The sequence below is a fragment of the Balaenoptera musculus genome, chromosome 15, assembly GCF_009873245.2.
Source record: "Balaenoptera musculus isolate JJ_BM4_2016_0621 chromosome 15, mBalMus1.pri.v3, whole genome shotgun sequence".
Lineage (NCBI taxonomy): Eukaryota > Metazoa > Chordata > Mammalia > Artiodactyla > Balaenopteridae > Balaenoptera > Balaenoptera musculus.
Genome location: NC_045799.1, coordinates 48,147,028 through 48,173,097, shown reverse-complemented (window position 1 = coordinate 48,173,097; position 26,070 = coordinate 48,147,028). Strand labels below are relative to the sequence as shown.

General features: G+C 46.5%; 1 protein-coding gene across 5 annotated transcripts in view; it reads left to right on the top strand.

Annotated features, from left to right (window-relative positions):
* KAT14 (lysine acetyltransferase 14) overlaps nucleotides 1-24,956 on the top strand; it is a 39,574-nt gene extending 14,618 nt beyond the window's left edge. The window contains exons 4-11 of one of the 5 annotated variants that reach the window (XM_036825299.1): nucleotides 7,120-7,301; nucleotides 9,160-9,576; nucleotides 9,691-10,259; nucleotides 19,034-19,170; nucleotides 19,337-19,383; nucleotides 20,054-20,254; nucleotides 21,814-22,004; nucleotides 23,979-24,956. In XM_036825299.1, coding sequence (XP_036681194.1) covers nucleotides 7,120-7,301; nucleotides 9,160-9,576; nucleotides 9,691-10,259; nucleotides 19,034-19,170; nucleotides 19,337-19,383; nucleotides 20,054-20,254; nucleotides 21,814-22,004; nucleotides 23,979-24,152 — 1,918 coding nt within the window. In that variant the 3' untranslated portion in view covers nucleotides 24,153-24,956. Of the gene's footprint in view, nucleotides 1-7,119; nucleotides 7,302-9,156; nucleotides 9,577-9,690; nucleotides 10,260-19,033; nucleotides 19,171-19,336; nucleotides 19,384-20,053; nucleotides 20,255-21,813; nucleotides 22,005-23,978 lie in introns of those variants that run through there. The other 4 variants (XM_036825298.1, XM_036825301.1, XM_036825300.1 and 1 more) reach the window with 4 other exon arrangements.
* The last annotated feature ends 1,114 nt before the right edge of the window (nucleotides 24,957-26,070 follow it).

The window sequence follows — 26,070 nt, the reverse complement described above, 5'->3', positions numbered from 1 at the left end:
TTTAATTTCTCTGTCGAATCTGAATGAGATCCTTGCTGGGTAGAGTAATCTTGGTTGTAGGTTTTTCCCTTTCATCGCTTTAAATATGTTCTGCCACTCCCTTCTGGCTTGCAGAGTTTCTGCTGAAAGATCAGCTGTTAACCTTATGGGGATTCCCTTTTATGTTATTTGTTCCTTTTCCCTTGCTGCTTTTAATATTTTTTCTTTGTATTTAATTTTTGATAGTTTGATTAATATGTCTCTTGGCGTGTTTCTCCTTGGATTTATCGTGTATGGGACTCTGCTCTTCTTGGACTTGAGTGACTATTTCCTTTCCCACGTTAGGGAAGTTTTTGACTATAATCTCTTTAGTTGTTTTCTCAGACTCTTTTTGTCTTCTTCTTCTGGGACCACTATAATTCGAATGTTGGTGCATTTAATGTTGTCCCAGAGGTCTCTGAGACTGTCCTCAATTCTTTTCATTCTTTTTTCTTTATTCTGCTCTGGGGCGGTTATTTCCACTATTCTCCATTCTTCTGCTTCAGTTTTTCTGCTATTGATTCCTTCTAGAGTATTTTTAATTTCATTTATTGTGTTGTTCATCATTGTTTGTTCGCTCTTTAGTTCTTCTAGATCCTTGTTAAACGTTTCTTGAATTTTCTCCATTCGATTTCCGAGATTTTGGGTCATCTTTACCATCATTACTCTGAATTCTTTTTCAGGTAAACTGCCTATTTCCTCTTCATTTGTTTGGTCTGGTGGGTTTTTACCTTGCTCCTTCATCTGCTGTGTGTTTCTCTGTCTTCTCATTTTGTTTAACTTACTGTGTTTGGGGTCTCCTTTTTGCAGGCTGCAGGTTCGTAGTTCGTCTTATTTCTGGCGTCTGCCCCCAGTGGGTGAGGTTGGTTCAATGGCTTGGGTATGCTTCCTGGTGGGGGGGGGGACTGGTGCCTGTGTTCTGGTGGATGAGGCTGGATCTTGTCTTTCTGGTGGGCAGGGCCGCATCCGGTGGTGTGTTTTGGGGTGTCTGTGAACTTAGTATGACTTTACACAGCCTCTCTGCTAATGGGTGGGGTTGTGTTCCTGTCTTGCTAGTTGTTTAGTATGGGGCATCCAGCACTGGAGCTGAGTCTTAGTGTTGAGACAGAGATCTCTGGGAGAGCTCTCTCCAATTAATATTGCATGGGGCCAGGAGGTCTCTGGTGGTCCAGTGTCCTGGACTGGGCTCTCCCACCTCGCAGGCTCAGGCCCGACACCCAGCCAGAGCACCAAGACCCTGCCAGCTTCACAGCACAGAAGAAAAGGAAGAAAGAAAAAAATAAAAAACAGAACCCCAAAACAAATGGTAAAAGCAAAACTAAACAGACAAAATCACACAAAGAAATACACACTCATAAAAAGAAAAAAAAGAAAAAAAAAAAGACAGCCCCAAGACAAATGGTAAAAGCAAAACTAAACAGACAAGGGACTTCCCTGGTGGTGCAGTGGTTAAGAATCTGCCTGCCAGTGCAGGGGACGTGGGTTCGATCCCTGGTCTGGGAAGATCCCACATGCCGCAGAGCAACTAAGCCTGTGCCACAACTACTGAGCCTGCGCTCTAGAGCCCACAAGCCACAGCTGCTGAGCTCACGCCCAACAGCTACTGAAGCCCATGCCCCTAGAGCCCGTGGTCTGCAACAAGAGAAGCCACCATGTACTGCAGTGAAGAGTAGCCCCTGCTCGCCACAACTAGAGAAAGCCCACACGTAGCAACAAAGACCCAACACAGCCAAAAAATAAAAAATAACTAAACAAACAAAATCACACAAAGAAACATACACACACACACACACACACTCACAAAGAGAGAACAAAAAAAAAGGAAGATAGCAACCAAACTAATAAACAAACCCACCAATGAAAACAAGCACTAAAAACTAAACTAAGATAAACATAACACCAAAAACAAATCAAATGCAGAAAGCAAACCCCAAGTCTGCAGTAGCTCCCAAAGTCCACCGCCTCAGTTTTGGGAACATTTGTTGTCTCTTCATGTATTCCACAGATGCGGGGTTTATCAAGCCGATTGAGGGGATTTACTCCACTGCTCCTGAGGCTGCATGGAGAAATTTCCCTTTCTCTTCTTTGTTCGCACAGCTCCTGGGGTTCAGCTTTGGTTTTGGTCCCACCTCTGCGTGTAGGCTGCCCTCAGGCCTCTGTTCCCTGCCCAGATAGGAGGGTGTTAAAGTAGCGGCTGATTAGGGCTCTCTTGCTCACTCAAGCCAGGGAGAGGGAGGGGTACGGTAGTCATAATTGGAACGTGGGGCGTGCCTGTGGCAGCAGAGACCAGCATGATATTACAATAGCCTGAGACACGCCGTGTGCTCTCCCAGGGAAGTTGGCCCTGGATCACAGGACCCTGGCAGTGGTGTGCTGCACAGGCTCCCGGGGGGGTGTGGGTAGTGACCTGCACTTGCACACAGGATTCTTGGTGGCAGTGGTGGCAGTGGTAGTGGTCCATGCCTGTCTCTGGGGTGCGAGATGATAGCTGCGGCTCGCACCCGTCTCTGGAGCTCGCTTAGGCGGTGCTCTGCCGTCTGTGGGCACACAGAGCAAGAAGCCCTTCTCCTTGTGCACTCTGAAATTATGATCTCTTGCCTCTTCGGCAGGTCCAGACTTTTTCCTGGTCTCCCTCCTGGCTAGCTGTGGCGCACTGGCCCCCTTCAGGTTGTCTTCACGCAGCCAACCCCAGTCCTCTCCCTGGGGTCTGACCTCCAAAGCCCGAGCCTCAACTCCCAGCTCCCACCTGCCCCGGTGGGTGAGCAGACAGGCATCTCACGCTGGTGAGTGCTGGTTGGCACTGATCCTCTGTGCGGGAATCTCTCTGCTTTGCCCTCTGCACCCCTGTTGCTGTGCTCTCCTCTGTGGCTCTGAAGCTTCCCACCTCCTGTCCCTGCCAGTGTAGGGGCTTCCTAGTGTGTGGAAACTTTTCCTCCTTCACAGCTCCCTCCCAGAGGCGAAGGTCCTGTCCCTATTCTTTTGTCTCTTGTTTTTTCTTTTTTCTTTTGCCCTACCCAGGTATGTGGGGCTTTTCTTGGCTTTTGGGAAGTCTGAGGTCTTCTGCCAGCATTCAGTAGTTGTTCTGTAGGAGTTGTTCCACATGTAGATGTTTTTTTGATGTATTTGTGGGGAGGAAGGTGATCTCCACGTCTTACTCCTCCACCACCTTGAAGGTCTCCCCCTCACATCTTCATTATCCTTTTATCTATTGATGGGCACTTGGGTTGCTTCCATGTCTTGGCTATTGTAAATAATGCTGCAGTGAACATAGGGGTGCATATATCTGTTCAAATTAGTGTTTTGTTTTCTTCGGGTAAGTACCCAGGAGTGGAATTGCTAGATCACATGGTAGTTCTATTTTTAATTTTCTGAGGACCCTCCATACTGTTTTGCGTAGTGGCTGCACCAATTTACATTCCCACCAATAGTGCACGAGGGTTCCATTTTCTCTACATCCTCACCAATATTTGTTATTTGTTTTCTTTTTAATCATAGCCATTCTCACAGGTGTGAGGTGATAGCTCATTGTGATTTTGATTTGCATGTCCCTGATGATTAGTGATGCTGAGCATCTTTTCATGTACCTGTTGGCCATCTGTATGTCTTATTTGGAAAAATGTCTTTTCAGATCTTCCACCCATGTTTTAATCAGATTGTTCATTTTTTTGATGTTGAACTGTATGAGTTCTTTGTGAGGCATCTTTCTTGATCAAAAAGGGAGACTATGTGTGTTAGTGAGAATTTAAAGCAACTAACTTTCTCCTTGATCTAACCAGAGGAGTGAAAGAGAATTAAAAATTACTCTGTGATTCCTTGGCACTCAGTTTCCTGCCTCAGTGCTGTCCTTCCCTTTGGGAACTCTGCTTTAAGCATCAATGATTGGAGAAGCCCTGAAACCACTCACCCGAGGTGGTCTCCAGTGCCCAGATGTGTCCATGTATGAACACACAGACTCACTACCCCCACAATTAAACACTTCTCATAGCTGCTAAAGATTTACAGTCTGCTCTCCATGGAACATACTTTAAAATTCTTAACAATGTTAACCATTTCTCATTTGCCATAGGATATGAGAGAATAGTATACCGTATAATGAAGTTTTAAATTTGAATACATTTTCTTTCACATCTTATATGTCCTTAATATTTTATTAAGGTTTAAATGTATAAAGGTTTATTAAGGGCTAACCTAAATAACTTTATGTACCTATTGTAGAAGCAAGTTAAAAAGTATGCAAAAGCTTAATTACTACATTTTAATTGCTATTGTATATGTGATCATTTAATCTGGTTTTACAGTCCTAGCCTTGAATTGTTCCCAAAGTTATAATTTTGATTACTGAAGAATAGTTTGAATATTTTTTCTATTACCGTATTTCATTGATTTTAAGATAAACAGTTTTTCAAACTTTGACATCTCTGACAGCTGGATACATCTTAGAAGTGATGGTGTGTCATAGCTTACTTGATAGCTAGTTTTCCTTCTTGTACACAAAATGGTGTGTCTTAAAGTCAGTGGATCTTATGTTTGATGAAATACGATAAAACACATTCATAGTATTTAAAATTAAAAATACTATACAGGCATATCTCAGAGATGTTGCAGGTTCAGTTCCAGACTGCTGTAGTAAAGCAAATATCACAATAAAGTGAGTCACGTGAATTTTTGATTTCCCAGTGCATATAAAAGTTATGTTCACATTATGCTGTAGTCTGTTAAGTATGCATAGCATTATTTTTTAAAAAACAGTGTACACACCTTAATTAAAAAATACTTTATTGCTAAAAGATGCTAACCATCGTCTGAACTTGAGGAAGTTGTAGGAGTAACATCAGAAGTCACTGATCACAGATCACCGTAACAAATACAATAATAATGAAAAACTTTGAAATACTACAACATCTAAAACATGCCACAAAGACATGAAGTGAGCACATGTTGTTGGAAAAATGGCACCGATAGACTTGCTTGATTCAGGGTTGCCACAAACCTTCAGTTTTTAAAAAACACAGTATCTGTGAAGTGCAGTAACATGAGCTATGCCTGTATGATGAGGGTTCTGGGAAGATGGCAGAGTAGGAAGCACCAGAAATCTGTCTGCCCACCTAGGTAGCAGTTGCATTGGCAGACTCCAGTGTAACTGTATTGGAACTCTGGAGTCAGCTGAAGGCTTGCAACTTCCAGTGGAAGCCTTGCACCATAAATTACAATCAGTGTTGGTCAGTTTTAACCGTGGCAGACAGCCATGCACATATTCCTGGAGCAGCTTGCACATAGTATGGGATCCGGGGTGGACACAAAGGACGCTGTCCTCCACATATCATATCTGTGCTGATCACTGACTGCTGCTTCTGATCACAGAGGTGCTGACAGAGGGGTGGGCGGCCTTTGTTGTTGCACCTCCTCCATTGTTGCAAGCCCCTCCCCCTCTGGCTGAGGTGACTTTAAAGGGACTCAGAGGGCTGGCACCTTCCTCCCCGCTTTCACTTTCCTCTTTGTCCCCTTTTTGGAGCCAGACATTGAAGACTAAGACATTCAAAAGCAACCACATATACAGGGGAATTAGCCACCCTGCATGTCCAGGGTGGGAGGCACAGGCTTAGGCATGAGCTGAGAGGACCTTGAGTTTCTGCTCCGGCTGATCTTTGGCACAGAGACAGCCTGCAGCTGTCAAAAACCAGTAAACCCCGGGGAAGGAGGAGAGTCTGGTGTCCAGAGTTAACACATTATTAGATTCAAATGTCCACTGCCCAGCAAAACACAAGGAATACAAAGAACAAGGAAAGTATGGCCCATTCAAAGGAAAAAAATAAACTAACAGAAATTGTCCCTGAAAAAGACCTAACGGTGGACTTACTGGACAAAGACGTTAAAGCGCTGTCTTAGAGATGCCCAGAGAACTAAAGAAAGAAGTGGAGAACGTCAGGGAAGCAATGTATGGACAAAACGGAAATATCAATAAAGAGATAAAGAAGTTCTGGAGCTGAAAAGTACAATAACTGAAATGGAAAATTCACCAGAGGGATTCAAAGCCAAATAGGATAATGGGAAGAAAAGTGAACAGATCCCACAGGGCCTGTGGGACAGCGTTGGGCAGTGTAAGAAAGCAAGTGGGATGGGTTTGCCCTGGTCCGACCTCTGGGCAACAGGAGGGGGGCCTGGAAAGGTCAGAACAAGGTGAGACCTTGTTCTGCTCTGACCCAGAATGCTGGGGGTCATTCTCCTGTCTCAGATATGTGCTCATGCCTTTATAAAGTTTTTTTGTTTTTTGTGGGGTTCTTTTGGTTTGTCTGTGTTTTTCTAGTACATCTCTGTTCCTAAGGATACTTTTTTCTCTTGCCTCCCTAGCAGTATTTGTCATCTGTTAGACTGACTTTCCTATGAAAAACTGTTCCTTAGGATTTCTGGTCATTGATTTATGTTTTCAAGGTGGAAATAGAACAGTTTCCTTAAAAAAGCATTTTTAGCAGGAACCTGAATAGTTGACATTTTACATATCATTTAAAATTTTTGTTGTATACACTGTTGTGTAGTTATTTTGAAATGCTTGCTGTATTTTGGGGGGGTTTGGTCAGAGTTGGTAATTCCCCCACAGTTCAGCTCTGTGGGACATACCATATAGTTTTATTCCTACTCTACTATGTGAAGGCAAGTAGCAGACTGAGGGATGCATCCTTCTCCTTGGGTAAAATGAACTGTTTACCAGGGCTAATGACTCTCCTGCTTTCTTTCCTGAGAGTTGTGTTTAACTCATACATAAAAGCAGCTCAAGTTAAATAAAATTAGCCTGTAGAACTCCATAATCAGGGATAAGAAGTGTTTTATGAGCTTTGTTTGAATTAACTTCATTTAATCCCCACAGCAGTCTTGCACGTTCTATTATCCTAATTTTAAAGATGAAGAAACTGAGGCAGCTAGAAGGTGGTGGAGCTGGCATTTGAAGCCACGCAGAACCCCGAGCCTCTCCCTTACCCGATGTGCTCTGTTCCTTCAAAGAGGGGAAGTTGCATAGCCTATCACAGACTTGGAGGCAGAGACTGCACTGTCTATGTAAGGATAGAGTTGAAAAGCCAATAATTTTTAAATTCTTGGACTCTCCAGGAAAAAGACCTCCACCTGGTGGAGCACAGTGGCGGGCTGCCTTAGCGTGGGGAGCCCCATGTACTTCCGCTCGGGAGCTCAGGAATTTGGAGAACCAGGATGGTGGAAGCTCGTCCACAACAGGCCCCCTACCCTGAAACCCGAGGGAGAGAAGCTGTCCATCTCCACTCTGAAAGTGAAAGGTACTGTCGTGAGCTGAGAGGTGCCAGTGTAGACAATCCGCTTTTACCAGGCACGGAGCCCTTGCCTCCCCGGAGCTGCTCTGCCCCATAGTTTTATTCTAACACAGTTTTTTATGCCGTAAATAAATATTATACAAAAAATGTTTTATAACTGCCTAATCAAGTTACCAGTTTAATAAATTTCCTTTAGTATCTGAAAGGTTCTCTATTTTCAATCTATTTATGGTTTTAATCTTTTTAGTATGGAAAATTTTAAATATACAAATGTGAAGTAATACAGTGAATCCCCTGGTACCTTTGTCTTCACTTCAGCAGTTAACACTGGCAATCTTGGGTTTTTTTTGTTTGTTTGTTTTAAATATTTATTTATTTATTTGGCTGTGTTGGGTCTTAGTTGCAGGTCTTAGTTCCCCCCTTGGCATGTGGGATCTTAGTTCCCCGACCAGGGATCAAACCCTCGTCCCCTGCATTGGAAGGCGGATTCTTAACCACTGGACCACCTGGGACGTCCCAATCTCATCTTATCTTGGCCCCTGGGTCCTTTCTCCCAACCCTCCACACATCCCCACCCTCGGATTATTTAGTAGCAACTTCCAGGCATCAGCACTTCCTTCCTAAATATTTCATGATTTATCTCTTATCCATAAGGACTCTTTTTTGTAGCCTAACCATAATGCCATTTTCACACTTATAAAAAATTAACAGTAGCTCCGTACTATCACACATTGATCTGATTTTTAATGACCTTTTGAATTTTTTTTAAATTTATTTATTTATTTATGGCTGTGTTGGGTCTTCGTTTCTGTTGGAGGGCTTTCTCTAGTTGTGGCAAGCGGGGGCCACTCTTCATCGCGGTGCGCGGGCCTCTCACTATCGCAGCCTCTCTTGTTGCGGAGCACAGGCTCCAGACGCGCAGGCTCAGTAGTTGTGGCTCACGGGCCCAGTTGCTCCGCGGCATGTGGGATCTTCCTAGACCAGGGCTCGAACCCGTGTCCCCTGCATTGGCAGGCAGACTCTCAGCCACTGCGCCACCAGGGAAGCCCGACCTTTTGAATTTTTAAAAATATAATTGGAAACAAATCTCATAGTATTGAAGGTGTAAAGTCTGAAAGTTCCCCACATGCCCACCCTGCCTGCAGCTTCACTCCAGCGGAGCCACTGCTGTCTCTTGTGAAGCTTTCAGAAGTCCCCTCTGCATATTGAAGCATTTTTTTACTGAAAAAAACCCCATAAACTGATTCATACTATATTACTTGTTCTCCATTTTTTTCCCCACTTACCAGTATACATTGGACATCTTCCCATAACAGTACATGTAGATCTACCCTATTTTCTTTTATTTCATTGCATTCCATTGAATGGCTATGTGATAATTTATTAAACCTTTACCCTGTTGATGGACATTTTGGTTATTTCTATCCTTTTTTGGTATTTAAACAATACTATAATTACACATATTTGCCAATTTTTTGTGATAAATTCCTGGAAATAGGTTGCTGTATCAAAGGGCATATTTATTCAAAATTTTAATCATATTGCCAAATTACCCTCTAAAAAGTTGTAATAAAGTTTATGCCCTATCAAAAAGGCATGAACTATCCATTTTTCCCCCTACGCTCTCTGAGCATTATCAGACTTTTAACGTTTACCAATTCCAGTAGGTGAAAGACGGTGCAGAAGTGTTTACATTTGCATTATAATTCCTTTTTCCTGGTTAAGAGAAATCTAAATCTTAGTTTAGGGCATTCATTGAACGTTTTTCTCTTTCAAACATGGAAGTAGATTCACAATAAGTTAGAAAAAGAAGCTAACGTTGAATAGCTATTAAAAAATTTAGATATTTATTCTTTTCCAGCAGCCTCGAAACCAACTTTAGATCCCATCATTACTGTCGAGGGACTTAGAAAGCGGGTGAGTCGGAATCCTGTGGAATCTGCCATGGAATTGAAAGAGAAAAGGTCTCGCACTCAGGAAGCGAAGGACATCCGGAGAGCCCAGAAAGAGGCGGCTGGCTTTCTTGACCGCAGCACCTCCTCGACGCCTGTGAAGTTCATCAGCCGAGGACGCAGGCCGGATGTGATTCTGGAAAAAGGAGAAGTGATCGACTTCTCGTCCCTGAGCTCCTCTGACCGCACCCCGCTGACAAGCCCATCTCCTTCCCCGTCTCTGGATTTCTCTGCCCCTGGGACCCCTGCCTCTCACTCAGCCACGCCCAGCCTGCTCTCAGAAGCTGATCTGATTCCAGACGTGATGCCGCCACAAGCCTTGTTTCACGGTAAGACGGCCCGTCCTCGGGTCTCTTGGGTTGTGTGTGGCCCTGATGGCAGTGTGTGTGCTGTCCCTGTGGGCGGCGGGTCTGCATTCCCCTCCTGCTTTCTGCTCTGCGCAGATGACGATGAGATGGAAGGTGACGGCGTCATTGACCCCGGGATGGAGTACATCCCGCCCCCTGCCGGCTTGGCCGCCTCGGGGCCAGGGGTTGGAGGCAGGAAGAAGGTCAGAGCGCCTGAGCAGATCAAGCAGGAGGTGGAGAGTGAGGAGGAGAAGCCCGACAGGATGGACATCGACAGCGAGGACACAGACTCCAACACGTCCTTGCAAACAAGGGCTCGAGAGAAGAGGAAGCCCGTGCTGGAGAAGGACCGGAAGCCCAAAGGGCCCAGGTTCACCCCCGTGAGCATCTACGAGGAGAAGCTGCTCCTCAAGCGGCTGGAAGCCTGTCCCGGGGCCGTGGCCATGACCCCGGAGGCCCGGCGGCTGAAGCGGAAGCTGATTGTCCGGCAGGCGAAGAGGGACCGGGGGCTGCCGCTCTTTGACCTGGATCAGGTTGTGAATGCCGCGCTTCTGTTAGTGGACGGGATTTATGGGGCCAAAGAAGGAGGAGTTTCCAGGCTTCCGGCTGGACAAGCCATGTACAGGACAACCTGTCAGGACTTCAGAATCCTTGACCGGTACCAGGTAAGTGTTGGCCTCGCTCTCCAACTCCTGGGGCTGCAGCTCCAAGGAGCACGTGGGGATGTGGAAGAAAACAGCAAGGGAGAGAGGTACAAAAATGGCTGGGCTGTATTTTTTTTTATTTGTCCAATATGAACATCCTTTCATACATCTGAGTTTGGATTTTTGTTTTCCTTTTGGGGATTCCAGAAGGAACCTAGATGTTTTCTTTGTATCTCTTAGTCCCTGAGGGTGGCTGTACATGGTTTGGGTCGTGGCTTTGATGGACAGGTTTGTTGAGGACATACAGCGTACTGGACACTGAGCTGAGCAGGAGTGAAGGCGTGTGAACATCTGTGTAGTTAGGTGACACCCTGTGGAAAGAGCAGCTGGGGTCAGTGTGGGTCAGCGTGGCCGGAGGATGCCTGTGTGTGAGCGCTCCCGGGAACAGTTGATTCCACCCAGAAGTGCTGGAATCCGCCTTCCCACGGCAGGAGCAAGACGACTTCTCTCTTGTATCTTTGCTGGAGTTTGCTACTAACCATCCTTCAACTGGTTTTGCTGATCTGATGGCTGTAAAATGAAGCCTTGTTTTTTTACATTTATTTGATGACAGGTGAAGTTAAACATTTTTTCTGTTTCCTAGTTGTTTGTGAATTGCCTGTTTGGATCTTTGCACATTTTCCTGTCTGCTTCTTTGGACACTAGTGGCATCTGGTCTTTGTTGCCAGCGTTCTGATATTACTCAGTGATGATACCACATGTGGGGCTTTTCTTTCCTGGGGCTGGGCCTTTGCTCTGTGGGCCTTGCCATTTGAAATGCTCCTTTTTTTTTTTTTTTTTTTAATATTTATTTATTTATTTGACTGCATTGGGTCTTAGTTGTGGCACGTGGGATCTTCTTTGTGACATGCAGGATCTTTAGTTATGGTATGCTTGATCTAGTTCCCTGACCAGGGATTGAACCCAGGCCCCCTGCATAGAGAGCACAGAGTCTTAGCCACTGGACCACTAGGGAAGTCCCTGAAACGCTCCTTCTCGAGTTCTGGAATTTCCTATCTTCTATTGTCTCTGGTTTGTCTCTTTAGAACACCCCTGTTGTTTGGATATTGGGCCCTCTAGACCAGAGATTTGCAAGCCTTTTCTATAAAGGGTCAGATAGTAAGTAGCTGTGGCTTTGCAGGCCAGCCCTGCTGTGCAGTGTGAGAGCAGCGTACATGATACATGATGAATGGGCGTCGCTGTATGCCAATAACATGTATTTACAAAAGCAGGCTGGTTTTGGCTTGTGGGGTCTGTAGTTTGCCAAAGACCCTTGCTGTAGCTGGATCCCCTTAATTTTCTTTATTTCCCTATTTCCCAGCTTTCCTTTCCTGGGAAGTAGTAACCTGCCTGCCTACATCCTAGAAGCCTCATAGGGAGGACCAGGAGCTGACCATGCAGTTGTTAAACTTCACCTGAATCTCCGTTTTCAGGACAGAGCTTCCACCCTTGGCTGCCTCAGAATCTCTTTGGAGCCGCCAGAGTCTAGCCTGCCCCTGGAGGGAGGGGTCATTTCTGGATGTGAACGGCAGAGGTGTCATTGGAGCTTTAACCTCTTAACTAAAGAGACGCTCAGTCCATAGCCACCCTGCTCACCCTCAGCTTCAGCAGGACCTGATGCCCCCGTTGCTGCGTTGTCCTGAGGCACCGGCTCTGGCCTGTCCTCACCGCTGCCTTAGGTTTTGGCTCTGCTGGTCTTAGTCACTTGCCTCTTACTCATATGCTTTCGTTGCTGTCATCTGCTCACCTCTTCTTTGTTCTCATAGGTTTGTCTTTTTAATCCCTATACTTAATTTTTAAAAGTATGAAATGCATCGTACCCATAGAAGAATGCATAGAACATATGGATATAATTTAGAGGTTAATAAGATAAATAACTATGAATCTAGCTCCTGGGTTAAGACACAGGGCATTAAAAACACCTTAAAGCTCCTTCTGGGCACTGCTTGCTCCCCCCAGAGGGAGCCACTTCCTGACTTTCAGTGTTAATCATTCCTCTGCCTTTTTAACGTCTTTATCCCTAAACAGTGTACTTTTAGTTGTTTTTTTGTTTGTTTGTTTGTTTTGAAAACTAAGTAGGAAGCACAGATGGAGCTGTGTAAGGAAATTGCTGCTATTAGATGAAGGCTTCCAGGAGAAGATAAGCTTGACGGGCTTTTTGGGTCACTGATGTAGATTGAATTGTGTCCCCAAAAGTGTATATTGAAGTCCTGACCCCTGGTGCCAGTGAATGTGACCTCATGTGGAGATAGGGCCTTTGCAGGTATAAGTAGTTAAGCTGAGGTCACACTGGAGTAGGTTGGGCCCTTAACCCAGTGTGACTTCTGTCCTTACAAGAGGAGAGACACACAGGAGACATGCCATGTGATGACTGAGGCAGCTTTTACAGCTTTTAGAGTGATGTGTCTGCAGAGCTAAGGGGCAGCAAGCCTTGCCAGCCACACCAGAAGCCAAGAGAAGGACATGGAATAGACTGCCACCCAGAGCTTCTGGGAGACCACGGCCCTGTTGGCACCTTGCTGGCTGGCTTCTGGCCTCCAGAACCATGAGAGAAGGAATACATACATTTCTGTTGTTTAAGGCCCCCTGTTTGTGCAGTGTTGATACGGCAGCCCCAGGAAGCTCGTCCAGTCGTGTTCTGGCTTCAGCTGCCGTGCCGTGACCCCTTCCTGGGGAAGTCGGTGGCCAAGGTCGTTAAGGAGTCCTGGGAGTGTGAGCATCAGCGGGCTGCAGCGTGTACCAGCGAATGTGCGGAAATCTGGTTGCGGGGGGGGGTCCCTGTCCTGCGTCAGGGCTGCCGTGCTTCCCTCCAGCTTGTCAGAGGTCAGGGCGGTTATCTGTGGGGTAAGTGTCCTCCGCTGACCCAGGGAGCCCGCAGAGGGAGCAGGGGAGCCTCACATGCGTTGTGAACCAAGCTGAGCACGGACAAGCGTCCTCGGGTTTACAAGACGGTCCAGTGGGGCAGAGGCTTAGTGACGGTAGCCTCAGGATGTCTGCCCCTTGAGTCACACTTGTCGCTCTGTACTGGCCGCCATCGTGGTCCTGGCATCTCCCCTTGCCGGAGCCCCATCTTCCCCTCTGCTGGATTGAACCCCCTGTTTCCTGCTCCCCATCTTTACCTTTTCATAGGTTTACTCCCTTCTTTAGTGAAGCACATCCTAGTGGCTTCCAGAGGAAAGCTGCCTGGGAAGTAAACTTTGAGACCTTGTGTGTCTGAAAGGCCTTGAACTTAGAGCCAGAATCCCCAGCTAGCGCTGGGTAAAGCTGAGTGCCAGCTTAACAGCAATACTGGAAGGAAGCCGGCAGTGGAGCAGTGCTTTCAGAGTCCTCGGGAAAGCTAGGTTGAACAGGGAATTCTAGGCCGAGGACCCCCAGTGTCACTTCCTTTAGACCCTTAGGCCAGTCAGAGTCCCTGCAGAAGACTCTTCAGTCTCGGGACCCTTGTGGCCACCGGGAGAGGGGGTCTTACTTAGCCTTCAGCTGGTGCAGTCCTCACCCCTCAGTGCCACGTGAGCTGCCCGTCCAGAGCCTGGTTAGGCCTTCTGCAGAGCTGGGCCCCCAGACTCCTGTGGGGAGGGCAGCCACCCCGCCGGTGGGGGCGGGGTTGGAGGTGTGGGGCCTTCCTGCTCCGCCCACAGCTTTTATCTGCTCCTTAGTTTTTCCCAGTTCCAGAGGAACCTGGTGCTGCCACCTGGGTTAATTTAGGAGGATTCTGCAGTACAGGTTGGGCTGGTTCTCACTTCACTGAAAGCCAGCTTGGGATTTTGGCTTTAAATCTGCTACTTTGTGTCCATCTGCTTCCCAGTTACTTTGGTTTCTTCTCCTGATCTTTTTGTTCTTGCCTGCTTGTCTTTTCTTTTTTTAAGTCTGTTTCTTGTAGTTGGGTTTTGGGAGGAAATAAAATTGGATGTTTGTGTTTAATCCCCCATTTTAACCTGGAATTTTAGTATCTCTTTAATGCAGTTACATAGGGGAGCAGCCGTAAATGCATTTGTTCAATCCATTCTCTTTCTTGTCTTCTGATCAGTATATTCATAGCTATAACTGTCTCTATGATATTTTAACCATGACTCATGACCTTTGAAATGATGTGATTTTTTATCAATCAGTACTTTGCGTTTTGTAATTTTTCTCAGCATTTCCTCTTTAAGCCAAGAGTTATTTAGTGGTAAATAACTCGTAGTTTTATTAGATACATGAGAATTTTTACAGTATCTTTTAGTAATTAATTTCTAATCAAATTATATTGCAGTCAAAGAAAATAGTCTATGTGATGTTGAATCTTTTCTGTAAAGAAAATTGTATGTCCTATTTTTATTCTTTTTATAGGTCCTAACTTAAGACATGTATTGATTTTTCTCTGTTAATTTTTTAATATTATCATGTGCTCTTCACCCTGCAAACCAAAAAATACCTTTGCATGCTCTCCTTTGCCTTTTTTTCTTTTGTGTTGCTTGTTTAGGTACCAGTAAATCTCACTAAAGTGTTCACTCAGTCTCACTTCCCATTGCTTCTTCTGGGTTAACTTCTTGCTAGAGTACTTCCTCTAATAGTTCTTTAAAATACGGTCTTTTTGAGGTTAATTTTTAAACCAGTATGCCTCAGAAGATCTTCACTTCACTCTTGCATTTAAATGCTAACATAGTTGGATATAAAATTGTCATTTTGTTTTTTCTTTTAACTTTTAGCATTATTACTCCATCATCGTCTTGCTGTAGTGTCTTTCCTGGAGCCACAATGTCAGGCTTACTCTTGTTTCTTTGTAGGTGGCCTCCCTTTTTATTGTCCCATGTCCTGGAAGCTTTCCGAGTTTTCTCTTTGTTTTTGATCTTGACTTGTGTTCATGCGTTTCAAGTGTTTTTTGCTCTCATTTATCTTGCTTGGCACCTCTTCTCTTTCAGTTACACGTGTCCAACATGCTTCTTGGCGTTTATCCTCCTTGTTCTCTGAGCTCCTTGGGACTGTGGTTTTGGTTTGGTGTCTCATTAACTTGGGGAAATTCTCAGTTGTTATTGCTTCAGGTGTTTCTTCTGTTCCTTTTTCCTCCTTCTGCTGTTCCCATTATGCATATATTACACCTTTTGTAGTTGTACCACAGTTTTTGGATATTCTGTTCCGTTCTGCCTTTCTTCCCTTTGCTTTTCAGTTTTGGCAGTTTCTGTTGACATGTCCTCAAGCTCGGGAAGTCTTTCCTCAGCCACGTCCGGTCTACCAACGAGCCCATCAAAGCCGTTCTTCATTTCTGCTACAGTGGTTTTGATCTTAACATTTCTTTTTTATTCTTTCTTAGAAATTCCATCTCTGCTTAAATTACCCATCTGTTCTTTCATGTCCTCTACTTTGTCCATTAGAGCCCTTAACATGCTAATCATAGTTATTCCCAGTTCAGTAATTCCAACATCTCTGCCATATCTGAGTCTGGTTCTGATGCTTCTGGCTCTTCAAACTGTGTTTTTGCCTTTTAGCTTGCCTTGTAATTTTTTGTTGACAGCCAAGGATGGTGTCCTGGGTACAAGGCACTGTGGGAATAGACCGTTAGTGATGTGGGGGGGAGGTGTCCTCGGATTGGTCCTCGGTCTCTAAGTGAGCATGTGCCCCTGGGCTGAGACTCCACAAGGGCTTCTCAGTTTTCCTCCCCAGTTAGGTGGGACAAGGTGGCTAGAGGGGGCAGGGGCTGGGTATTCCCTTCCCTCAGGTAGGTTAGGCTCTGGCAGAATAGTTTCGCCTGAGGGCAGCCTTGTTAAGGAGCACAGATACCCTGACAGTTCAGAATGAGCTGCTCCCCATGGCAGCAGGAGGGGATTTTTCTTTGATCCTCACAGTGAGCACGTGGTAGAGCCTCCTAGTGGTAAAACTCACGCAAGTGCGGGGCCTGCCTGGTGTCTGTTCTCTCAGACTTGTCCTCGCTGAGCCTTCAGCAGTTCATCGATGGCAGGTAAGGTTTTCCCCTCACGGCACTGCTTCCCGAGGCTTCTTACTCCAGTAGGTTGTGAACCTCTGTATCCACTTGTCTGTCTCCAGTCTGCGAGGCAACGGTTTGCCCTGTGACCTTACTTCTCTGATGGGTCGGAGAAGAGTTGTTGATTTTCAGCTTGTTCAGCCTTTTCCTTGTTATGGTGGAGTGAGGACTTCCAAGCTCCTTACATGCAGGACTGGAACCTGAAGGGAAACTCATGCTTCTTTATTTTGGGAAATTCCTCATCATGCTCTTTAAATACATTTCTCCTTTATTTTTTTCTTCCCCTTCTGGACTCCTAATATGAATGTTGACGCCATTACTTCTTTATCTTTTCATTTGGTTTTTTGAAGAGACCTATCCTTAACATTGTTTGTTGAGTGCTTACAGGCAGACCTCAGAGATATTTCGGGTTCAGTTCCAGACCACTGCATTAAAGCAAATATTGCAACAGAGAGAGTCACGTGAATATTTTGGTTTCCCAATGCATGTAAAAGTTATGTTTACAGTATAGTGTAGTCTATCAAGTGTGTAATAGTATTATCTCTAAAAATCCAATATATATACCTTAATTAAAAGATCCTGTATTCCTGGGGCTCCCCTGGAGGTGCAGTGGTCAAGAATCCGCCTGCCAATGCAGGGGACACGGGTTCGAGCCCTGGTGCAGGGCTAAGCCCGTGTGCCACAACTTCTGAAGCCTGTGTGCCTAGAGCCCATGCTCCGCAAGAAGAGAAGCCACCGCAATGAGAAGCCTGCGCACCGCAACAAAGAGTAACCCCTGCTTGCCACAAATAGAGAAAAGCCTTCATGCAGCAACGAAGACCCAGTGCAGCCTAAAATAAAAAGAAATAAAAGAAATAAATTTATTATTTTTTTAAAAAGATACTTTATTCCTAAAAAATACCATCGTCTGAGCCTTCAGTGAGTTGTAATCTTTTTGCTGGTGGAGGGTCTTGCCTTGATGTTGATGGCTGTGGACTGATCATGGTGACTGTGGCAGTTTCTTAAAATCAGTCAACAGTGAAGTCTGCGTTATTGATTGACCCTTCCTTTCATGAGCAATTTCTCTGTAGCATGAAGTGCTGTTGGATAGCATTTTACCCACAGTTAGAACTTCTTTCAAAATTGGAGTCAGTCGTCTTAAACCCTGCAGCTGCTGCTTTTGTCAACTAAGTTGCAATATTCTAAGTCCTTTGTTGTCATTTCAACAGTTTTCACAGCACCTTCACCAGGAGTAGATTCTAGAGTAGTGTTCCAGGCAGAAGCTGAGGGTGTTCAAACTGGTGTGGAAGCAAGGGAGAGGGAAGGGGTGGGGACTGCGCGCATCCAGGGCTTTCACACACCTCACCTTCCCATTTAACCTGATGCTGCTTCATGGGCTCAGGGGCCGCTGTAATCTCTGCAGCGTTACAAACCAGCCCAAAGCTTAGTGGCTTAAAACAGTAACTATTTAATTCCTCTTCTGAGTCTGTGGACTGGCTCAGCTGGGTGTTCTTCTCCTTCATGTGCTGAAGGAAGGGCCACCCTGTGGCTCCACTCAGCTGGGAGCTGGGTCCTCCAGAGCCTGTCTCCGTGTGACCGCCAGCCCTTCAGTGGTTGCGCCTGGGCACCGTGGCAGCTGGGCTCGAGGAGGGAGGAAGTGGAAGCCGCCGGCTCCCTTATGGCCTGTGCTCAGAAGTCCCAGAATGTTACTTATGCCATGTTCTGACTGGTCCAGCCTGTCCCAGGCCCGCCAGATTCCAGGGGAGGGGATGTTGACTCCACCTTTCCATGTGGGGAGACACTTGTACCTTCAGGCACAGGAGGAAGCATTGGGCCATATTTGGAAACTGTATACCACAACTTTGAATTTCACTTTAAAATGCAAAGTCCTGGAAGAATTTCAGAGTTGGCCTTTGAAAGTTTTGGTGTCCGGTTTGGGAAAGTAATCAGAGCAAATTATTAAGGAAAGAATTCTTGCTCTTCTTCCAGCGAAGTTATTTTCTATGCTAAGAGCAAGCTGTTTCTACAAAAACAACTCAGGTTTCTAAACTTCATCCAACCCTTGGGAAACCACTTTATAAATGTGCCTTTTAGTCTTTCCATCTGAGCTCTTTGCTATAAAACCCTACTTGTCATGTTCTGTTACGACATGACCGAGGGCCCTGGAGCAGCAGTGTCTGGAGAGCAGACATCTGCAGCCCTTCTGTGGGGACATCCTCTGGAGGAGCAGGACTGCGTCCCCCTTGACCCTCTGGTCGGGCCTCTACGCTCATGCTGTGTTTTAGGGATGATAATCTGCATCAGTCCTGCTTTTGTCAGATTTACTTGGTAGAGACATATTGTAATAGATCCACATGCAGATGCAGCAGTGATTGACCCCCACGCCCCTGTGATAACAGAGACCACTCATGAGACAGGAGGCCTGTGTGTGTTACCCCTCCCCCCTGATGCTCGGACTGGTGAACATTTGATGAGTGGCTTGACTGTGCCTTTATAGACAACATGAAATCTGGAGAGGCTGTAAATCCAGGGATCAATTCTGCGTTTCACCTGTCTAAATCTCTTTTAGAATCTTTACAAAACTTAAAAATTTTTAAAGTTATTTTGCTTTTAAACTATTAAACCGGAATTAGTTTTTCATATCCATTTTTATGTAAAGGTACCTATGAAGTTTGTATTGAACCTTGAGCTTTCCAATTAATTCCTGTGGACTTACTTTCTGACACATAAAAATGTTGTAAGTACTACTTATCTGTGGAAATTAAACCAATCCTTTGAGTAATTTTATTTTTATGTAACTAGCATGTCTTTCTCATAGACTGCCTTGCCATCCAGGAAAGGATTTCGGCACCAGACCACAAAATTTTTGTACCGTTTGGTGGGGTCAGAAGATATGGCTGTGGACCAGAGCATTGTCAGCCCTTACACTTCTCGGATCCTAAAGCCTTACATCAGGTATACAGAGAAGAGCTGTGATGTCGAGCGTGTCATGGGGAGTAGTGTTTGTGGTTTTCAAGCCCTGTTCCCCAGTTGGAGTGAATAAAGACCAAGACCTGTGAGCTGGCATCAGCAAGGACCGAGTCTGTGCTCTGTGTCCAGTCTCATCCTTGGCTTGTTTCAGCTGTACATTTTTGCAGAAAGGATGGTCCTTTGAAAGAAACATAAAAGGCAAGGATAAGTTAACTCTGTTAGATTTCATTATGATTATCATACTCATTGTTTTGTTTTAAATTTCAAAGTTGTATATATATTAAGTCGTCTGTGAAATGAAAAAATGGGATGATGTCTCAGTCGGGCCTGTATGTGGACTGCTGATGAGTCTCCTTGTGTAGGCAGCGCCCTGGACGCCGAGCTGGCCGGAGAGGCCCCAGCGCTGGGCTGTGCGTGACTGACAGTTGTCTCTGCTGACCACGCTTGCTCTGCAGCCCCCAGTCATGCGGTCCTCCTGGCACAGCCCCGCCCTCCCGGGCAGACGCCGGGAAGCAGCAAGCGAGCCTCCTCCACCTCCTGGTCCCCAGCTGTCCTGGCAGGGTTGGGCCTTCCTCTCCTGGGCTCTGTCCTGTGTCACAGCACTCAGAGGGTTGAATTAGGATGCTGTTTCTGTTTCCCCATTCTGTTCATCAAGGCTCACCAGCACTAGTAGAGTTCCTGGCAGGTACTGAGGGGTTGGGTCTGACGAATGTTAATAGAATGAATTTTAAATTTCATACCAGAAAAGTATTGTAGCTGTTAAGTCAGCCGCCATAAAAGTAGTGCAAATTAATTTAAAATTTCAAGCAGATCAAAGAGTTTTGTGAATCAAATGGCTGGGAATAATGGGTATTTTTCTTGACTTCAGTTTGTTTATTTTCTGGGTTCTGGAGGCGTGATTATGAAACAAAGCCACCCAAACTGCAGCTGCTGTCCCAGATTCGTTCCCACCTGTACAGGAGTGACCCTCACTGGACGCCAGAGCCGGATGCACCTCTTGATTACTGCTATGTCCGGCCAAATCACATTCCGACGATAAACTCCATGTGTCAGGAGTTTTTCTGGCCTGGTATGTTCTCCCCTCCCAAACTAGGCAGATCCATTTTCTGTGTCATTCACTTTAGCAGTTTTTAAAATGAGTGTATGTCGTGTGGCCCCCAAAACCTTACATGATTTCATTCAGTTTGTCTCTGCTAACACAGAAATATTAAAATATAAACATCTCTTTCTTTCCTAAGGTCCAGAAGAAGCCAACAGTTAAATTAATGAACAGTGTTTTTGTTTGTTCCTCTTCCCTGTTTGTCTCTGGTTCCAGAATAAATGATTCACCCTTTTTTGCTTCCACATGTGTCTAGATCCCAGGTAATGTCCATCAGCACCACACAGGCTGGTAGCTTGGGCGTATTTGGACACTTTTGATTTTTCCTTAATAATTCTGTGTGCTTTGTTTATTTAGCTGGTCCTTTTGAGAGTGTTAGCACAGCCAAAAGTTGTTTTTATTTATTTATTTTTATTAATTAATTAATTTATTTCTGGCTGTGTTGGGTCTTCGTTGCTGCGCGCGGGCTGCTCTTTGTTGTGGTGCCCGGGCTTCTCATTGCGGTGGCTTCTCTTGTTGCAGAGCACAGGCTCTAGGTGCGTGGGCTTCAGTAGTTGTGGCTCACGGGCTGTAGAGTGCAGGCTCAGTAGTTGTGGCACACGGGCTTGGCGGCATGTGGGATCTTCCCGGACCAGGGCTGGAACCCGTGTCCCCTGCATTGGCAGGCAGATTCTTAACCACTGCACCACCAAGGAAGTCCCAAAAGTTGTTTTTAAAAAGCCAAATATCCCAACTACAGACTTTGAAAATAAGAATAAATCCAATGTGATTCGTGATTTTATCAGCCTTAACATATTGTCTCTGAAGCCATCGATCAAAGGAACACAGTTTCATTGCTAAATATAAACACGTTCTTTGTGGATCTGTTTTACTGCGCTGCTTTGGAATGTAAAGGAAATAATACTTGTCTTCTAGGAGCTGGATAAGATTTTGTCAGGATGTCACAGTGCACGTGGTGGGGAGTGGGATGGGGCTGAAAGGAGCATTCTGGGAGTGTCTGCTACTTCCTGCCCCTACACTGGGTGCCTTCCAAACGTTAAGCATGGAGTTATGTTATATTTTACTCCTTTATTGTAAAATGTGACATTTGTACCAAAGAGCTTGTCAGTTGTCTGTGTACGGGCGGTCTCGGGATCTTTCCCCAGCCCCCTGGGGTCTGGGTATCTCTCATCTTACCCAAGGCAGACACCGAGGCGGGGCGCTTAGGGATGCGCCAGCTGGCACTCGCGGCCCTGGAGGCCGAGTGCAACGCTAGGTGCGTCCAGTTCTGAGCTTGCGTGCTCTCTGCTACCCACCCTGTCCTGCTTCTCTTCTTTTAACATATGTACGTAGACCAGGCGATGCTAATTTTGATATTTTCTAAAATTCACTTTTTTATTTTTATGATCTGAATGTGTGGTGTCTATGGTAATGTCTCTGTCTCCAGTTTGGGTGTTTTAGCACGCAGATGCAGCTGGAAGCACAGACTGAGTGGCCTGTTGCTCACTAGCCCCCGAGCCCGGGCTGACCCTGCTGGCCTCTCTCCGTAGGTGTTGACCTGTCCGAGTGCCTGCAGTACCCGGACTTCAGCGTCGTCGTCCTCTATAGGAAAGTCATCATTGCCTTTGGCTTCATGGTCCCCGATGTGAAGTACAACGAAGCGTACATTTCATTTCTGTTTGTCCATCCTGAGTGGAGAAGAGCGGGGATCGCGACTTTCATGATTTATCATCTGATTCAGGTACGTGGTCTCTGCTCGCCGTCTGCCCACCTGCCTCTGGACTTCCGGGAAAGGCTTGGAGGAGGAGGGGGCCAGCGCCAGGCGCCGCCAGTGAAGAGAAGCCGGTCCGTGTCGCTCACGAGGTTATTAACCCCCAGAGAGCAGCCTTCACCCCCTAAAAGAGGGTCGCTTCTCACACCCAGGTTTCAAAGAAATCAGTCTGTGAACGTGTGTAGTAAATGAAATGAGGAAAGTACCACGAGTGGGAGCCTAGAGCACTTGTACCGTCCATGTTGTAACTGCTGCTGCTCTTGGAATCACCACCGCGGTGACTCTGAGAAGTGGAAGTGAGAAGTGACTTTTAGTTCTTAAGTATTTTTAAACATTTTAGCAAAGCTATCAATCAGTAGTACGTGCATTCTGTTAATGCTGCTTGTTTTTAATTTTACTGTTGCTATGAACCTTCTAAGTAATTCATCCCTTGATATATCTGTATCACCTTTGAGGAAAATAGACCATATATTTATATACTAACACCAGAAAAACATGCAAGGATTTTTTTTCCCCCAGAATTTACCTGGAAGCTTATTTAGAAACCATTGGGTATGGAGCATTGTGTGTCACGTGGGCAAGATTCTTTTTAAATAGAAGATGGAGATGATTCAGTGGTTTTTTTTCCAGTTTTTAATGAAACTTGCTCAATAATTCACAGATGTTGGTGAGAACCTTGAGAACCCTCTATCGAGGAATTGTATTCTCCTCTCCTCTCTTGGCAGTTAGTGTGAGGCTGTCTCCATGATCCCTGCCACACCCCACCTTCACCCACCCCGTGCACAGGGCCTACCTCCCCGTGTCCACCCTCTCCTGGCAGGTTGGCCACGGGCTTCTGCCTTCTCCTTCACCAGCAAGGGCCAGTGGATAGGGCAGGGGTGATGTTCTGGTGGCACACTCGGTCCTTACTGAGCCTCCCTGGCTGGGAGGAGGAGTGTCCGTCTTTGTATGTGGGTGCCTGGCCCCCGGCCAGACCATAAACCCCGGCCCAGACACAGTACCACCCAGACGGTCAGCTGTGCTCGGCGACGGCGCTGCTGGGACTGTGCCAACTTGCAGCGTAAAGAGGACTCTCGTCCTTGGTGTGCTTGTAGTTCTTTCTTGTCCTAAAAATGCCTTTGGATGCAGAATGTGAGGGAAGCAGGGAAGAGAAGGAATCTGTCTACTTTTGACCTGGGATTGTAAAATCTCAGGAACTCATCAAGTCTAGGATCTCAGTGCCTCCTCATTAAAGAGCAAGTTGTGAATTTATGTGGCTTTCGGGGTACTTTCTTCTGTGTAGCTAACTAAAGAATCCAAGAACTCGCCTAGACTTGACAGAGCAAGCATCACTCTTTTCCCCTAGGATTAGGCCCACGCTAAATGCAGAAACCTCAGTTCTCAGAAGTTTGGGAGTGATGAGAGGGTGTCTTTGTGATTCAGAATGTCTGTATAAGGTATTCAGGTTGTGTAATTAAACAGAAGTCTTAATATTTCATATCTGGCTACATAATTTAACATATTTTCTGGAAGGTCTAGGCAGGGAATTTTTACGATTCCCTTGCAGAATGACGTCTAGTTTTTAAAAGCAGAATGTCTCGTCTTATCCTCTGTTTCTTCAAGAATGTTGTGATGTTGGTGTTGATATGCTTGATGTATTTAAATGCAGTTGAATATAAAACAATTGACAGTGAAGTATCCCTGTTGGCTCTTTGCTCCAAAGAGAAAAAGAACACACCCAGCTTACCGTCCGTTTCCTTGGTCTTGAACGTTTCGAGGCGGTGTTTTGGTGGTGGCAGAGAAGGGTCAGGTTTCCTGCTGTTGCTGGTGCTGCAGTGTCTCAGCTTCAGGCCCCAGTGTCTCTGGTTTCTGTAACTGACTGCCTACACTTAAAAGTTACTTCACCCACTCATTTTCCCTCCGGCTTTTTTGTTTTCACCTTGTGTTTTTCCACTCTTTTGGCAGACCTGCATGGGCAAGGACGTAACCCTTCACGTCTCAGCGAGCAACCCTGCTATGCTGCTCTACCAGAAGTTTGGATTCAAGACTGAAGAATATGTTTTAGATTTTTACGATAAATATTACCCCTTGGAGAGCGCGGAGTGTAAACACGCGTTCTTCCTGCGGCTGCGACGCTGATGTGAGTGCACCCCTTCACAGAGGGGCACACGTGCTCGTAGAGGAGGGCCGTCAGTAGACCCCCAGCAGCAGGTGCTCGCTTCACCGCGGGTTCTGATCTCAGCCGAGCTGAGAGCGGCGTGGGCAGTGGCATCAGTAGTGGGCGCCCCTTCAGCTGAGTCGCTGTCCAGCCCTTTCTGGACAGGCCTTTGCCCACACCTTGGACTCCACGGTCAACTAAGACTGGCAGGTGCGCTGTCCTTTGCCCGACAGCCTGTCGAGCCAGGAAGGTCCAAACTGGTGTTCTTGGGGAGAGAGATTCTGTCCCGTTTAAAGTGTGAGAACTGTGATCGCGGTTAAGGGTTCCTGCGGTGCTTCCTTCAGAGGCACCATGCTGTCCTGGGGTGGTGAGATGATCACACGGTGGACGCCAGCCCGTCCCAGCCTGGCTGTGCTGTCACTGAAGCCAGGGGGACCCGTCGGGCACTCGCGGACTTTGGTCACGGTGTTCGTGTGTGACGTCGCCTCAGCTGTGCCCCTGTGAGCATCCCCCACCGGGGCCCTGGCCTAGGAGGCGGGATCCCGTTCTCCCCTCCTGTGGCCGGAGTAGCTGAGCGGCCTGGCATTTCAGTTGTGCCCCTGGATGGAGGCAAGTGGCGGTGGGAGGGGAGCCGGCCGTGGACGGTCCCGTCTTGTCTGTGGAACGAGGCTGTTGGTGGGTTTGTGAGTGTTGGAGCTGGACTGTCAGGTGTTTTTGGATTTAGCAGGAACATTTCCAGAAGTATCCGATGTTCTCAAATAAAAATCTTTCCTTGTGACGACCCATGGCCAGAGCTTCAGTCTCATCAGTTTGCTTTCAAACTCTTTTTAATTAAGAGCAGTAGTTCTTATCTTTTCGGGACATGAATCCCTTTGAGAATCCAAAAAAGGCTGAACACCCTCTAGAAAACTCTGCACATTTAAAATTTTGCATTGGTATTCCGTGGACCACAGGCATCTCTGTTCTGGAGGCTGTGCTTAGAGGGAGCTTGAATCCCCTCGTTCCAGGGGAACGTGTGTCGCCCCCGCAGGAAGAGTCTGCAGCTGTCCTGTCGCTTATCTCTGTTAACCTGGCTGGGATCGGGGCTCCCTTTCCCCTCCCCCGCATGAGGCCCCGGGCTGGACACGCGGAGTCACTCAGGTGCCAGGATCAAAGCAGCGATGGTCAGCCTCCGAAAAGGAGTCTTCCGGGCTCCTCCTCACCCTCTCCCCTTCCAGAGGGTCAAAACCAGCATTTCCCAGCCTGGCCCTGCGGGAACCCCCAACAGACTGGGAGGGGCCAGCTGTCACCTGCTGCCTGCTTGGCCTTTAAGGTTTAGGTTCTTAAGATTACAGGTATGTTATATTCTACTATCTGAGTGTGTCTGTTTTATGGCTAAAGTGATCGATTTTTTCACCCCAGAGCTCGAGGAAGAGCTGACACTCGGGGGAGACAGGCGGTTTGAGCCCCAGCCCGTACGCGCCCCGGGTGTGTGTGTGTCCACGGACCTGCCCTCTCATACTTTCCTCTGCAGTGAAACTCCAGGGCTTCAAGACAGACCGATTTGCACTCTGAGTGACACCTTATAATTCGTGTCATTTTGAGAGAGAATTTCCAGGCGAAGGTGAATGGGGGCTGAAAAGCTCGTATGTTCACGTTTGGCCAAAATGTCTAGTATTCTAAAGTGAATGTGGCTAAAGGCTACATTAAATCAAAGGTATGTCTAGCAAAAGGCAGTGGGCTCCAAGTGGGATGGAAAGCAAAGGCCTGATCTCAGAGGATATCAGGAAAAACAAGAATTGCTGGCAACTGGGGCCTCTGGGGCGTAAGCCTGAGGCGGGGCCTCATGTCTGCGCCGCTGCCTGCCCTGAGCGCACTCAGCACCCAGCCAGCTGGGCTCGGGGTAGGCAGCATCGAGCA